The 12484-nt window shown below is 38.7% G+C and overlaps 1 protein-coding gene across 1 annotated transcript; it reads right to left on the minus strand.

Moving 5' to 3' along the window:
- Positions 1–2111: 2111 nt before the first annotated feature.
- On the minus strand, positions 2112–12095 carry LOC119730950 (BRCA1-associated protein-like). Its single transcript, XM_038204019.1, has 13 exons — positions 11806–12095; positions 8884–9123; positions 8149–8791; positions 7755–7944; positions 7396–7509; positions 6711–6859; positions 6315–6390; positions 5520–5658; positions 4442–4554; positions 4069–4158; positions 3252–3416; positions 2850–2945; positions 2112–2394 (listed from the first exon to the last, which is right to left on the minus strand). The coding sequence occupies exons 1-13, from the start codon at positions 11915–11917 to the stop codon at positions 2215–2217; spliced, it is 2307 nt and encodes a 768-aa protein (XP_038059947.1). The 5' UTR covers positions 11918–12095; the 3' UTR covers positions 2112–2214.
- Between the last annotated feature and the right edge of the window lie 389 nt (positions 12096–12484).

The raw sequence follows: 12484 nt of genomic DNA on the forward strand, positions 1-12484 counted from the left end.
TGAAGGCTTCAGTTATTACCTTGAATAAATAAAGGAAGTTAATTACCGTCTACAATACTTTCATGCAACATGAACAAGTTGCCAGCTTTTTTTTCACATTTTACACAGTTAGCAACATGGACAACTGAGTAATGGTGCTTAGGTCAACAACAAAAAATAGTCGGTCTCTGGTCAGACTGAAGTTCCGGAATTGATGCGGCGACGCGGTTTGGCTTTTTTTTTTTCAAGCTTGTATTGTACAGACAAGGTGGGTACTATTTTGCTTTTTTTGTGTCCTCATTATACATTGGTGTCCTCCATAATTTGCCTTGGTGCCCTTTATCATTTGCCTTGGTGCAATTTCCCCATTCCTTGGTGCTCCTTGGTACAAAAATTTGAGGAGGCGTGGCAAAAGAGGGCGCTGTTGTAGCTTCCGTGTTAATTTGAAGAAAAAAAAAGGTTGACGCGCATGATTAAAATCGACGCGCGCGCTGACCAGAGACCGAGTATTTTATTTTTTTTGGCCTTAGATCCCAATGAGATGGTCTGGTACACCCTGGAATTTACCTCAGTTATTTTCACAGAAGCAGCTGTTTTGAGTACCAAGGTTCACACAACGAGGCATCCATTATGTACACTATGCAAGCTGAGGTTGTCCACGAATGGCATCCTAATTAATACTTGTTGCAACTCTCACACCTATATGGGTCATTCCACCGGGTTGGGGAACAATGTGTGACATATGACCATATTATGAAAAGCATGAATGCCTTGCTAGCAGTTGCTCTACATAATATTTGTTGTTGGGTGTTTCACCACTGCAGAAAGTTTTAAATCATTTGAATGTATTTTGCCAAAAATATGAGCAAAAATGTCATTTGGACGTAACCATTGATACCGTGTCAATGTTACGTCCAAATGTCATATTTTTACCCTTTTTTTAAATTTCCAGAAAATATTACCCAAATTCACTTTGTGTACTTCTTACTCTACATGCAATACAATGAGTAAAGCTTTTGTTATGGTAGTCAGGTATCAAATGGAGCAGAAATGATAGCTTGGTTGTGGATGTAACATTGACACGGTGTAAAACCCAAATGTCACACTTCCATTGAGTGATTTTGACACTGTTACATCCACATTAAGGTATTGTTTCTGCTATATTTGAACCCTGACTTTACCAAAACAAAAGCTTTTCTTGGTGCATTACGTGTCCAATTATAAATACGCAATGTCAGTTTGGGTAATATTTTACATATGTGTAATGTGTAAAAAAACGGCCAAAAAAAGGATATTTGGATAACATTGACACGGTGTCAAAATACGTCCCAATGCATACATTTTTGCTCATATTTTTGTCAAAGTACATTCAAATGATTTCAAACTTTCTCAAGTTTTGAAACACCCTAAGACAAATATTATGTTGAGCAAATGTTTAGAATGCATTGATACTTTTAATAATGTAATCAAATATAATGGATGTAACATGCACTGCTTCCCATCCCGGTGGAATGACCCATATATGTGTAGGGCTAGGAGCTGAATTTGTACATGGCACTCTCTACAAACAGCTGAATGGTAAAAAGCGCACTCTACAGACAGTTGATTTTAAACATTGCTCTCCACAAATGGCTACAATTGTTCACAGTACCCCAATGATGGCTAAATTGTCCTCTCTAGACAGGCTGTGCAAGATAAGTCAATAGTGTTCCTTAGTAATTCTCTGTAAATTGTTCCAATTATCCAGTATCGTCATTCAACACACTATAATCCACTTGGTTGACCAGAGTGACTTTCATTGCCAGAGTTGTAATTGAGTCAGTCAGTAGGTAAGACAAGTTATCCAGTTCCCAGTTAACTCACAAGCTCTTCAGATGAATGCACTAAATGCATTTCTTTATCATTATTCTTTCCTAGGTACTTCTGATCTGATTTCTGTATTGACTAGTGATTGACTTGTGATGACTAGTGATTGACTTGTGACTTGACTTGTGAAAGACTTGTTAATGACTTGTGATTGACTTGTGAATTGACTTGTGCCTTGCGACTTGACTTGTGATTTGACTTGTGACCAACTTGTGATTTGACTTGTGAAAGGCTTTTGATTGACTTATGATAGTCTTGTGATTGACTTGTGATTTACTTGCAATTGGACTTGTGATTGACTTGTGATTGACTTGTGATTGACCTGTGATTGCCTCTATTACAGCTCTGCTAATTGACACCTGCCTGGAATCATCGTCCCTTTTTCCTGCCTTTACGCGACGATGTCGACGATGAGGCTGCAGCCTCTCCAATCACTATCTGCCCATCTTGTATCTCCTGCCGAGTGTCTTCTGAGGTGCTACCAATCTTCTGCTGTGCGTCCAGGTAGAACATCAAGTCTCGTAGCTGCTCCTTCAATTCATTGATTTCCTGTGCAAGTACACGACCATTACTTAACCACAATATGGATTGCATGATTTCATCTTTCACTACAATGAAATAAATACATCATTTTGATCATAATGACAGACATAATCAAGTAATTCTATCCCAAACAAATCTGTATTGGGTTTGCGACTATCCCCATTATTACCTTGAAGTGATATGAGTCTATCAAAGGTTACTCCCCAGCTAATTCACACTCATGTTAGCGCAATTTCAAAGGACTTGCCCATGGGCACAGTACCTGGCCAACTGTTGGATTCGAACCCTTCACCCTACAAACACAAGTCAAGATTTTCAATCCATAATGCTCCATATCACAAGCTTCCTGTTGTCTTTAACCTTATTTCAGAAAGAAATTGTGGATCTGTAGACTTTTGGTTGTTACATTACTACAAGAACTCTTGCCTTTTTAGTGGTGAAAAACTTCACACCATACATACCCCTTGTTGCTGTTTGCTATCCTCAGTGTACTTCTTCTCCAGATCTGCCACTTTGTTTTGCCAAAGTTGTTGGTTGTCCCGCAGACATCGGTTCATCTGAGTATCAGAAACAAAAGACATATAATTATGATGGTTTACGTTGACCCCCCAAAAATGTCATAAACTTTACTAAATGTTTGAAAATCTAATTCAGTGGAAAATCCAGTGTTGGGACATCAATCTCCAAGTAATAGAAGGGGAGAATGCAACAGTCAACGTGATAACTCAAGGTTTACCTAGCGGTTTTACATGGTTTTAACAGCGTTGTACGTAGTGCCTCTAGGTCCAACCTCACTTATTGCCTAAATCAGTATTGAGTCACTTAGATGGTCTTATGGTGGAGCTATTGAACTCCCCACATACCTCTTTTTCTTCCTTGAGTTCAGCACTTATCTTGTTGAGTCGGCTGTTGAGCTGAGAACATTTCCTCTCCAATCCAGCTTTTTCCTTGACTGCTGTCTGCAAACACTGCTCCATCTTATCTCGCTCTTCAACCGTCTTACGGGAACGAGCCTCAACCTCCGACATCTGATCATCATGACAAAAAAGTCTCACTTTAACATCCCAAGATCCTCAAACTCCACCTCCAAGTTTGGTAAGATTTGATAGATTCAAGACTGAGTACCTGCATGTAATTACACAGGGCTTGATGTCCCAATTAAGTTACTATAAAGAATGTGCCACTGGAGTACTACACATGCCTTTATTCTTAGCAACAACAAAAAAGAAATGGTAGTGCTACTGCACTGAATAAGTTTGACAAAATGCTTTTTAGACTGTGGACAACGGACAATTCAGTCCATTTCGAGTTTCGTGAACAAAACCATCTTGCTTTTAATTCATTGTATTTTGTGGTCACATAGTGTCTTAGAGCTTCTTGGAGATGTTTATCAAACACTGTCATTATGTGTCAGGTATCTGTATGAACAGAATGTCATGACATCACCTTATGAGTGGCATTCAGTGACTGCGCGAGATTAAATAAATCATAATAAATACTGGTGTTTTATTAACTGCACTGTACTGCCACTCAGTTTGACAAAACACTCAAGGAGTAGTGAATGTGACATCATGAACATTCCATCAACAATAACTGCTTGCCAATAAAAGAACTTACATGACTATATCCAAGATAGTATTATCAAAGTCATGGTCTATGTTCGTTTTTATCCACACTTACCCTATTGAGGGCATCCTGCTCAATACGTGCCATCTGCTCTTCAAAGTAGATTCTCTGTGACTCTAACTGGCTTGTCAACAGGTAGGAATACTGAAACCAGAACAACACATCAGCTGAACATTGAAGATGTAACACCTTCCTTTCAGTCTACGTCGGCTCTAGATAACGTGTTACAATTTGGCAACGTTTATTGGAACTCCCAGATTTTCCAAGAACTTCATTTTCAGTACCCCAAACCAAAAACATTGGTCTAATAATGTGCCTGGTGTTAGAGTTAGGAGTGCTGACTTAGTGGAGACTTTCTTCAAAATAATAACCAAAGCTAACTGGTATAACCTTGATTTGGCTGGCTTGGTTTTGTCAGTGCACATACCTCCAGTTGCAGTGAGTCTAGTTTCTCTGTGTGTGCCGTCTCTGTATCTTGTCTGTCCCATTCAATAGGTTTACCGTCACCCTTACTCTGAACTAACCGATGGACATAGTTATCTGTCAACATTAAACACAGACAAAAACACATCAGTCAAAGATAAATTTAATTTGTTTAATTCCTTCTTTTAATGACACCAACAGGTCTTCAAAACAGCATAGGCTTATGTACTGAATTGTGGAAGTTTAAAGAAACCATAGAATTTAGAACATGAATGAATGGTGAGTTTTTAGGCCTGCAATGGGTATTTAGTTATTTGAATAATAGACTTTCTAGCTTCACTTAATTCTAGCTTTTCTGAATTCACTTAAAAGTGGTTTGTGAAAAATAAAGCTTCCTGATAAAAGACACAGGAGCCCAAACGTTTGGGAGTCCAAAAACCTCAAATATTCCATACAAAGGGCTCACTCACCAGGACAGAGGATGAACACAGAAACAGAAATACTTGGGATCAAATGTCAAGACCAATGTTGTGTAAAGGTGTGTGAATAAGCAGTTGTCAACATGTTTAATGCGACACTAGATGTTACCAAAAAGGGAACAAATAATGTATACTACATTGTATTACACTGTATCCTTTCCTCATAAAACCAGACACTGCTTGGGCAGCTTGATGCGGTATAAGGAGTAACAGGCAGGGTAGTTTGGGAGTAACAGGCAGGGTAGTTTTGGGCAGCAGAGAGACAATGGGTCAAGTATGTGACAAAATAAATCTGTACTCGCGGGCCAACGTGAGTTCATACCCATACAAAACACAATTGGGCAATTCCAGCCGTATGTAATGTCCATGACAGAGATTTTAAGAGCTCGGTGAGTAAACCTGGAAATGTATTGTTCAAATCTTATACATCCATCATCTAGTAATGGTCAAGGAGATTACAGACTGTGTTTGGATCATTTCTCTGAATCATGGAATATATTATATCATGGTTTGGCTTGTCACAGACATCACATTTCCTTTCATAATGCTGGAACTGCCCCCTTACTTTCCGTCTTTATCCAAACCTGATTGAATTCTCCCTACCTCCAGCATAGTCCCACACTCTCTGATTGCCCAGCTGCATGGCATAGGTATGCTGAGTCTCTTCAAAATGACTGTAGGAATGACGGTTGGAGTATCGTCCACAGCCCACATGCCCACAGATGAGGCAAATCCATAAACTCTGACAATGAAATTATAAATGTTGAATGTTCAATATAGGGTTTTGTCCTCCACTGAAGTAATTTCATAAACACTATATACTCAGTGTTGTCCAAGGGTTGCAAGAAAACTTCTTCAGCTTACTCAGGTGGGACTCGAACCCATGACCCCCTGCTTACTTGCCCAGTCGGTTGGCTGGTTAAAATCTGTTATAGCAGTAGGTACTGCAAACAATCAATATTTATATGATGGATTTTATTTTCTGTCAAGGAGATGCAAATTCAATAAAACAAATTCCACTATATAAATAATATCAAATGTTAGCCTTAAGAATAGTATGAAGTGAACCATTTTCAAATGTTTTGTAATGGCTGTCTGTACCCTCCTATGTATGTTTTGCCAGTCAGCAAGACAAGATAACAAGATAACATACAAGATTCTGTTGGCGGTATTCCCTGCTACATATATGTAAGTCATCAAGTAGGCAGACTTCCACACCAGTAATCAGGAGGTAGTGGGTTCGACTTCCACATCAGTAAAGCTTGTGAATTGTCTGTGAACTCCACTTATTACAGTGTAAAAAACTACTCAGTGACCACTCCAATAGAGAGAGTTGAATAGTGAATCTGATGATAGCAAGGGGCACTTATCTGTTAAACAAAAGATTGTTATTCTTACCTCCTGGGCTCCACATGTGAAGCATTTATGGTCCTCCACTGCCTCAGGTGTCTGACAATAGCGACACACCGGACAACTAGTGAGCAATTAGAGAGCCAAAGATGTACAATTTCAAAAATAACAATTTTCCATTTTACAAATATCCATTAAAAAAAGGGACAAAAAGTGCTTTCCTTTTATTGTGTCAAATAATTGATGTCAAATGAAAACAATTTATTTTTCATCAAACTCCCACAAATCTGTTCATTTATATTAATTCCTACAGAATTACAATAAAAAGGAGATCAGTAGCCCTAAACAAAGTGAAATCTGTAGATGATTGCAACATCTTAAAGATAGACCATCTAAAAGATAGACCTTCACCCAAGAACAAAAAAAGAGACTTAGTTGTCCTACCTTGTGTCTCCCCATTTGTCAAGGCAGTTGCCATGGAAGGAATGATTGCACAATATGGTTAGGATTCCATCGACTGACTCGTCCATTCTCTCCAGGCAGATGTGACAGGTGGGGAGCTCCGTCAACCCAGGCACTGGAAGGGTTGCACCCTAGCAGAGAAAGCAAGCATTCCCAGATCACAACAAGGATTGCATCAACAATCTCGGCACAAATCCATGCAACTGGGTCCATTTCCATGTCCAAGAAACGTACCGAATTTTAAGGCAATGGTTTAGGAATTAAAACCGAAAAACGAAACAACTTCAACTGAGTGCTTAACTTTTGATTACAAGCCAAGTCTGAATGTTTGGGTGAAAAAGGTACAAGCATGCCACGATATCCGTCCAAACACTTCCTGGTATTCTAGCTTAAAGGTAAAACAAATGAATAACGCAAAGATACCAGTCAAGCGAGACCGTCATTTGTAGACTGATTCCCAGCCCTTCATATTAAAGTCTATAGTAAAACGAAAGTAAGAACCAGACTTATTCCCTCCAACCGTTAGTCAGGACCCAAATGTCCCTGGTATACTTTTTTTAAATGTCAAACAAACAGCAGTAAACCAGCAACAATATTACTGCAAGCTCATGCCAAGGTGAAACACCGCCCTCTACAGTGTATGCACAAAGACAATAAAAACAATTACCTCTGATGCCTTCATGCACTCCACCCTGGACACATAGACCAAATAGCAGACGCTGCTCTCAATAGAATTGTAGGGTTTCCCATTGAACTCTGCATAAAACTCATCTGCATCTTTCTGAGTGGAGAATAAAACATGTACAGAAAGGCATTTTTTAACGTCATATTAACAAAATTTCTTGATGTTAATTTTAACTGGAATTGAAACGTGAATGCAAACCAAATGTATGCATACATGTACATGTAAGTATATGTACATTGTACATGTATTCCTTATTACTTTACTTCACTTCCACTCAGTAAACAATTAAAAGGGGTATAATGTTACATTGTACTTTCAATAACAATGCAATAAAGACTGACCTGTTGTTTGAATTTGATGAGGACCATATACTGATTGGGCGTGGTATCTCTAATGACCCTCATCAGCTGAATGCCCTGACTGAGGGGCGCGGCAAGTTGCAAGAGGTCATGGCAGGTCATCACCGCGGGAACAGCCAACATGCACAGCATCTCACTCCGAGTCACACCTTCATCCAATGGGGTCATTTCACTAATTTGCATGGAAGGGAATTTGAGACAAAGTACATCATTTCAATGAATCTTCAGGGTTCTAAAGCCATTTCCAGTGGTAATAGATTTGTAGGATGGTAGGATAGTAGTAATCAATCAATTGTACGAATGTCAGATTTTTCAATCCAACATTTTTTGATGGATTTTACAAAATAAATTTTGTACATGAAAGTTTCATACTCACTTTTCCTTGAAGAGATGGAGAATCCCTTTAGTAATTTCCACGCTTGGGTTTCCAGAGAAAAATGGGACGACACTCTGGTGTTTGGAGAGTGGGCTCTTAGACATGTGCTTGCCGTCTAATGTGCCTCCTCCAACCAAGACACCACTATCTGCAGTAGAGATGTTTTGATCTAGCTCTAACTCTACCATCTGAGGGACAGGGCTTCCAGATACTATGGAAGCATAGCTTTTGGTGGCAGAGGTGGGATCACTCAAAGGCTGATCAGATTTAGGTTTCTTCTCATTCAAATCCTTCTGTGCTGATTTCTGGGATCCAGATTCTCTTGGCCCATCTCTGTTTTGATGATTCTGGGAAGGTGATTCTGATGTTGATGCTTTCTTTGCCATTTCTATGTTGCTTGGCATCTTTTTGGATTTCTTGTTTTTGTTTCCCATTGGTCTGTTACTCTGCGATTCTTTTGGTAAACTACTTGCTGCTTGAGACTTTGACACGCTCTTTGGTTTGAGGGCGTTGTCAGTCTTGGGGTCTGGTGGCTTGCTAGGGGATGCTTGGATGTCTTCAGCAGGTCTGGGTGAGTTGTCCTGGTCCTTAACTGCCGTGGCTTGTTCAGGGTTTCCTTGTTCACACTTTTCAAACTCTGAACCTGTTGATAAGTTGAAAAGTGAAATAACCTTAGTGTTATTCTAAATGTATTAAACAATGTATACTTTTTAATTTATACAGTGGCATACCAACCTGTGAAGACCATGGATTCTACCATGATGTCTCTCATTTCTCTAGAACCTCTATGCTGCTCCAGCAACTGTTGCTTAGAAACTGCATCTTCGGTCGGTTCCTTTCCAGATCCTTGGATCTCTCTTGGGGAGGATGGATTCATATCTTTGCATGCTTTCCCTTCCTGATCAGTCGCTGGGAATGACACAGAATTTGAAGCTTCCAAGTCACTGGAGCCATCCTCATTTTGAATTTTGTTTTCTAGAGAAAAAAAAAAACACCAAAAAATCTATATATTTACATGAGCTGAGATTATCAGGGAAAAAATTAGCCTGGGGAATGAGATATTCTTTTCTCAGCATAAATTACTCCATCTACTAGCCAGTGGGATTTTGAGTACAATTAACAACAATCCCAAACTAAAAAGCCATAGGCTAATCAAGTCATCTGTCCAAAATTCTTTGTCCCAAAAAAATTTCCCTTACATTGCTCTAAATTGCAAAATGGTCATGATGAAAACTTATTCACTAACTAAAGATTAGAAATGCACAGCCTGACATACATGTACATGTACCCAGCTCTAGGCTCATGACATGGCAGATTTGCTAGCACGGCTGGGACTTGTACAATGTATGACTTTGGTGATAGGTTTCCATTTTCAGGGTCGATATTATCCGTTTTAATTAACGTATCAAGTAAACACTCTCCAAATACAACAGAGCAATCACATAAAGCAAATGATCCACTGAAACTGAGAACACCATCAAGTTGAACCAGATGAAAAGAGATATTTCCAGTGCTACTTAGGGTGTTTCAATCTGACCGTTAACAACGACGGACAGCAGAGTAAACTTTCTGTGAATTTGGTGAACGAAATTCTGGTAAATTTCAAATTTTTGTTTGAACCCACCCCTAGAAGTACCTAACCATGTCAAAATAATGCCTGTAAAATACTGGAGCCAAACATTTTGTGACAAGAGAGTTTGGAGGTTTGAAAAATTGACAATTTTCTGCCACAACCTTAATTGGTCTTTCTCATTTCTGTAAGGTTTGTAAAAACCCTTACAGTAGGGAGTCCAGTGGTTTTAGGCCGTATATCTGCAACCACGCACAAAAAGTCCATTTCAAACCGTGCTAAAAAGTATCAACATTACTCTAAAAATACAAAAAGTATCCTGATATCAAGAGGAATACTGACTCTATTATCAAAAACATTAATTCAGAACTCTGCATTCATTTGGATTGAAATAAAAATGAATTCTCAAATCGCGCCTTCCATATCGACCAATTGGGCCAAACATTACCATGTGAGCCGGCACTTTCATTTAAACCACCGTGTAAAATTAAAATCTACTTGATAAATGGTAACTGTTTTTATCATAACTTTATAAATAACCATGGTACAGTGTACAGACTAGTAGTACACTCGTACCCAGAAAGTTCAGATTTTTATTAAAACAGTGGTATAAAAAGAAATGATTAAAAGCTTTCCGCATCTTTCCGCAAAGCATTTTTAAAGGTCGGGGTACAGAGGCGAAACGAGAAAAATGTGTGCAATGGCAAGACTTATTGTGTAACACTGCAACCAGACTAATCTACTACTGCACGTTATTGTACGCAGATGGCATTGGTGCCAGACTTACATGTAGTCTGGCATGCGGTAACAGTAATAAAGCATGCACGCATTGTTCCGTGTTGCTGCATGTGCGGAGCGGGATCGGAACTACATGTATACTTTGCCCGTGACTAACGGCGGGTTGTCTGGCATTGTCTGGTTGCATTGCACGGTGTTTGCTCGGCCCGCCTGGACAGTGCGAAGGTCCGGGGGAAAAAATCATAACTTTTTTTGTTATGATTATATGAGTGGTAAAACCTGATTCAAATATAAAGTTATTGTTTATTTAATTAATTGGGATTCTATTGATATTAAACATTTTGATAGGTTGGGAAAATAAGATTTATAAAACATGCAAAAAGTAAATAGGCTAATGTAAATCTTACACAATTGAAACTCCAAATTTGGCCATTTAAATTGTTGTATCTACAAAGTGCAAACACCTACGAGTACGAAGCTGATTCCAACACCATTGATTTTTTTGTGTATGCCTAATTCTCTTTTCAGTGATACAAAACATGAGATTTCTTTCTCTAAAGGCAGTGGATATTTTGCCGGAGACGGCAAACCTTCAGTAAACGTTAGTTTGCCGGATATGCACTGAACATGCGCAGTTACTGTTTTTTTGTACTTAAACATTTTCCGGTGACAAATTTTAGTCTGGCTCCATGCCAATATTATCGTTGTATTTTTGTAGTAACAAGATGGGAATCAGACCATTTTATAATTTCGGACTTTATTTCCCTTTAAAAAAAATCCTCCAGAGCCACAAATCTGAAAAAGAAAAAGTAATACTCTGCAATAAAATGTTTGAGACATATTAAAATAATAAAAGAAGAATATTCTTATTTATTTGGGGATTGGAAAAAAAAAAAACCTTAAAATTGTGGCGGGGGTCAGGATTCGAACTCGGGACATCCCACTCATTAGAGCTATTGCTTAACCACTGCACCGACTGTGCTACACGACTTTGGTGGGAATTTAATACATGTTATAATTCAGCCCTATCTTAAAGAGTACAGCGCCCTCTGTTGATATGGATTGCCGCCGGCAAACCTTTAGTAAACGTAAAATATACACTACCTTCTTTAAAAGGGTTAGCCCCACTAGTGTGGCCGTTGGTATGCTGCGCTGAACCTCTGAGGTTCAGCGCAGCATACCGACGGCCACACTAGTGGGGCTATAAAAGGGTATTCCAAGCTAAGAAATTCATATTGTAGATAACTGCTACAAATCATTGCCCTCTGCTAAATAATATGTCATTTTAAATATTCAAACTTTACTTATGAATTAATCATCATATAAATCCATTGATTTTTGTACAGCACCTTTCTCTGTCATGTCTGGGTCGTTTTCTTTGCAGGATGTGAAACAGATTGACTTCGCCAAGCTAAATGCGTCAGCTATTTCAAACCGCAAAACTACCAAAGATACAGACATGTGGAATCGCACAAGCAAAACTTCGAAAATTCTGAATAATCACATCTTCTGTAGAACACAATGTTTAAGATGTAAAACTGAGACAAAGCTAAAGAGAATCATTATATATCTTCAGAGCAAGATTTTCACAAAATTTTACTGTCAAAGTCAGACTAGATTGGTCCCATCAAAATAACATTTTATCTCGTTTACACATTGTACGTAGAGTCTAGAAATAAGACATACATTTTTGAGTCAACAGAGGGCAGGCTTCATTTTATAATTTTGATAAAGGGCGCCGCCTGTTGACAGTAAGGGTGTTACTATATATCGGAAAACACCGGAAAACTACCGGAAAACACACTAAATACCAGAAAACACACTAAACACCGGAAAACACCAAAAAACACTAAAAAACCGGAAAACACACTAAAAACCGGAAAACACCGGAAAACACTAAATACCGAAAACACATAAAAAAAACACTAAATACCGGAAAACACCTAAAAAACAAAGTACTGGAAAACACCACAAAACATACCAAAAAGGCGCAGCCAAAAAACAAACAAAAGTGAGCTGCCAAAACCC

The sequence above is a fragment of the Patiria miniata genome, unplaced genomic scaffold (genome assembly GCF_015706575.1).
Source record: "Patiria miniata isolate m_02_andy unplaced genomic scaffold, ASM1570657v1 HiC_scaffold_22, whole genome shotgun sequence".
Classification (NCBI taxonomy): Eukaryota; Metazoa; Echinodermata; class Asteroidea; order Valvatida; family Asterinidae; genus Patiria; species Patiria miniata.

Excerpts from the sequence above, each read along its gene's own strand:
- LOC119730950 (XM_038204019.1), bottom strand. The coding sequence starts at position 11,917 with ATGTCTGTATCTTTGGTAGTTTTGCGGTTTGAAATAGCTGACGCATTT. Across the intron at positions 7,945-8,148 it reads CTCCATCTCTTCAAGGAAAA|TGAAATGACCCCATTGGATG; the intron begins GTGAGTATGAAA and ends CATGCAAATTAG. Across the intron at positions 5,659-6,314 it reads TCACATGTGGAGCCCAGGAG|AGTTTATGGATTTGCCTCAT; the intron begins GTAAGAATAACA and ends TTTCATTGTCAG.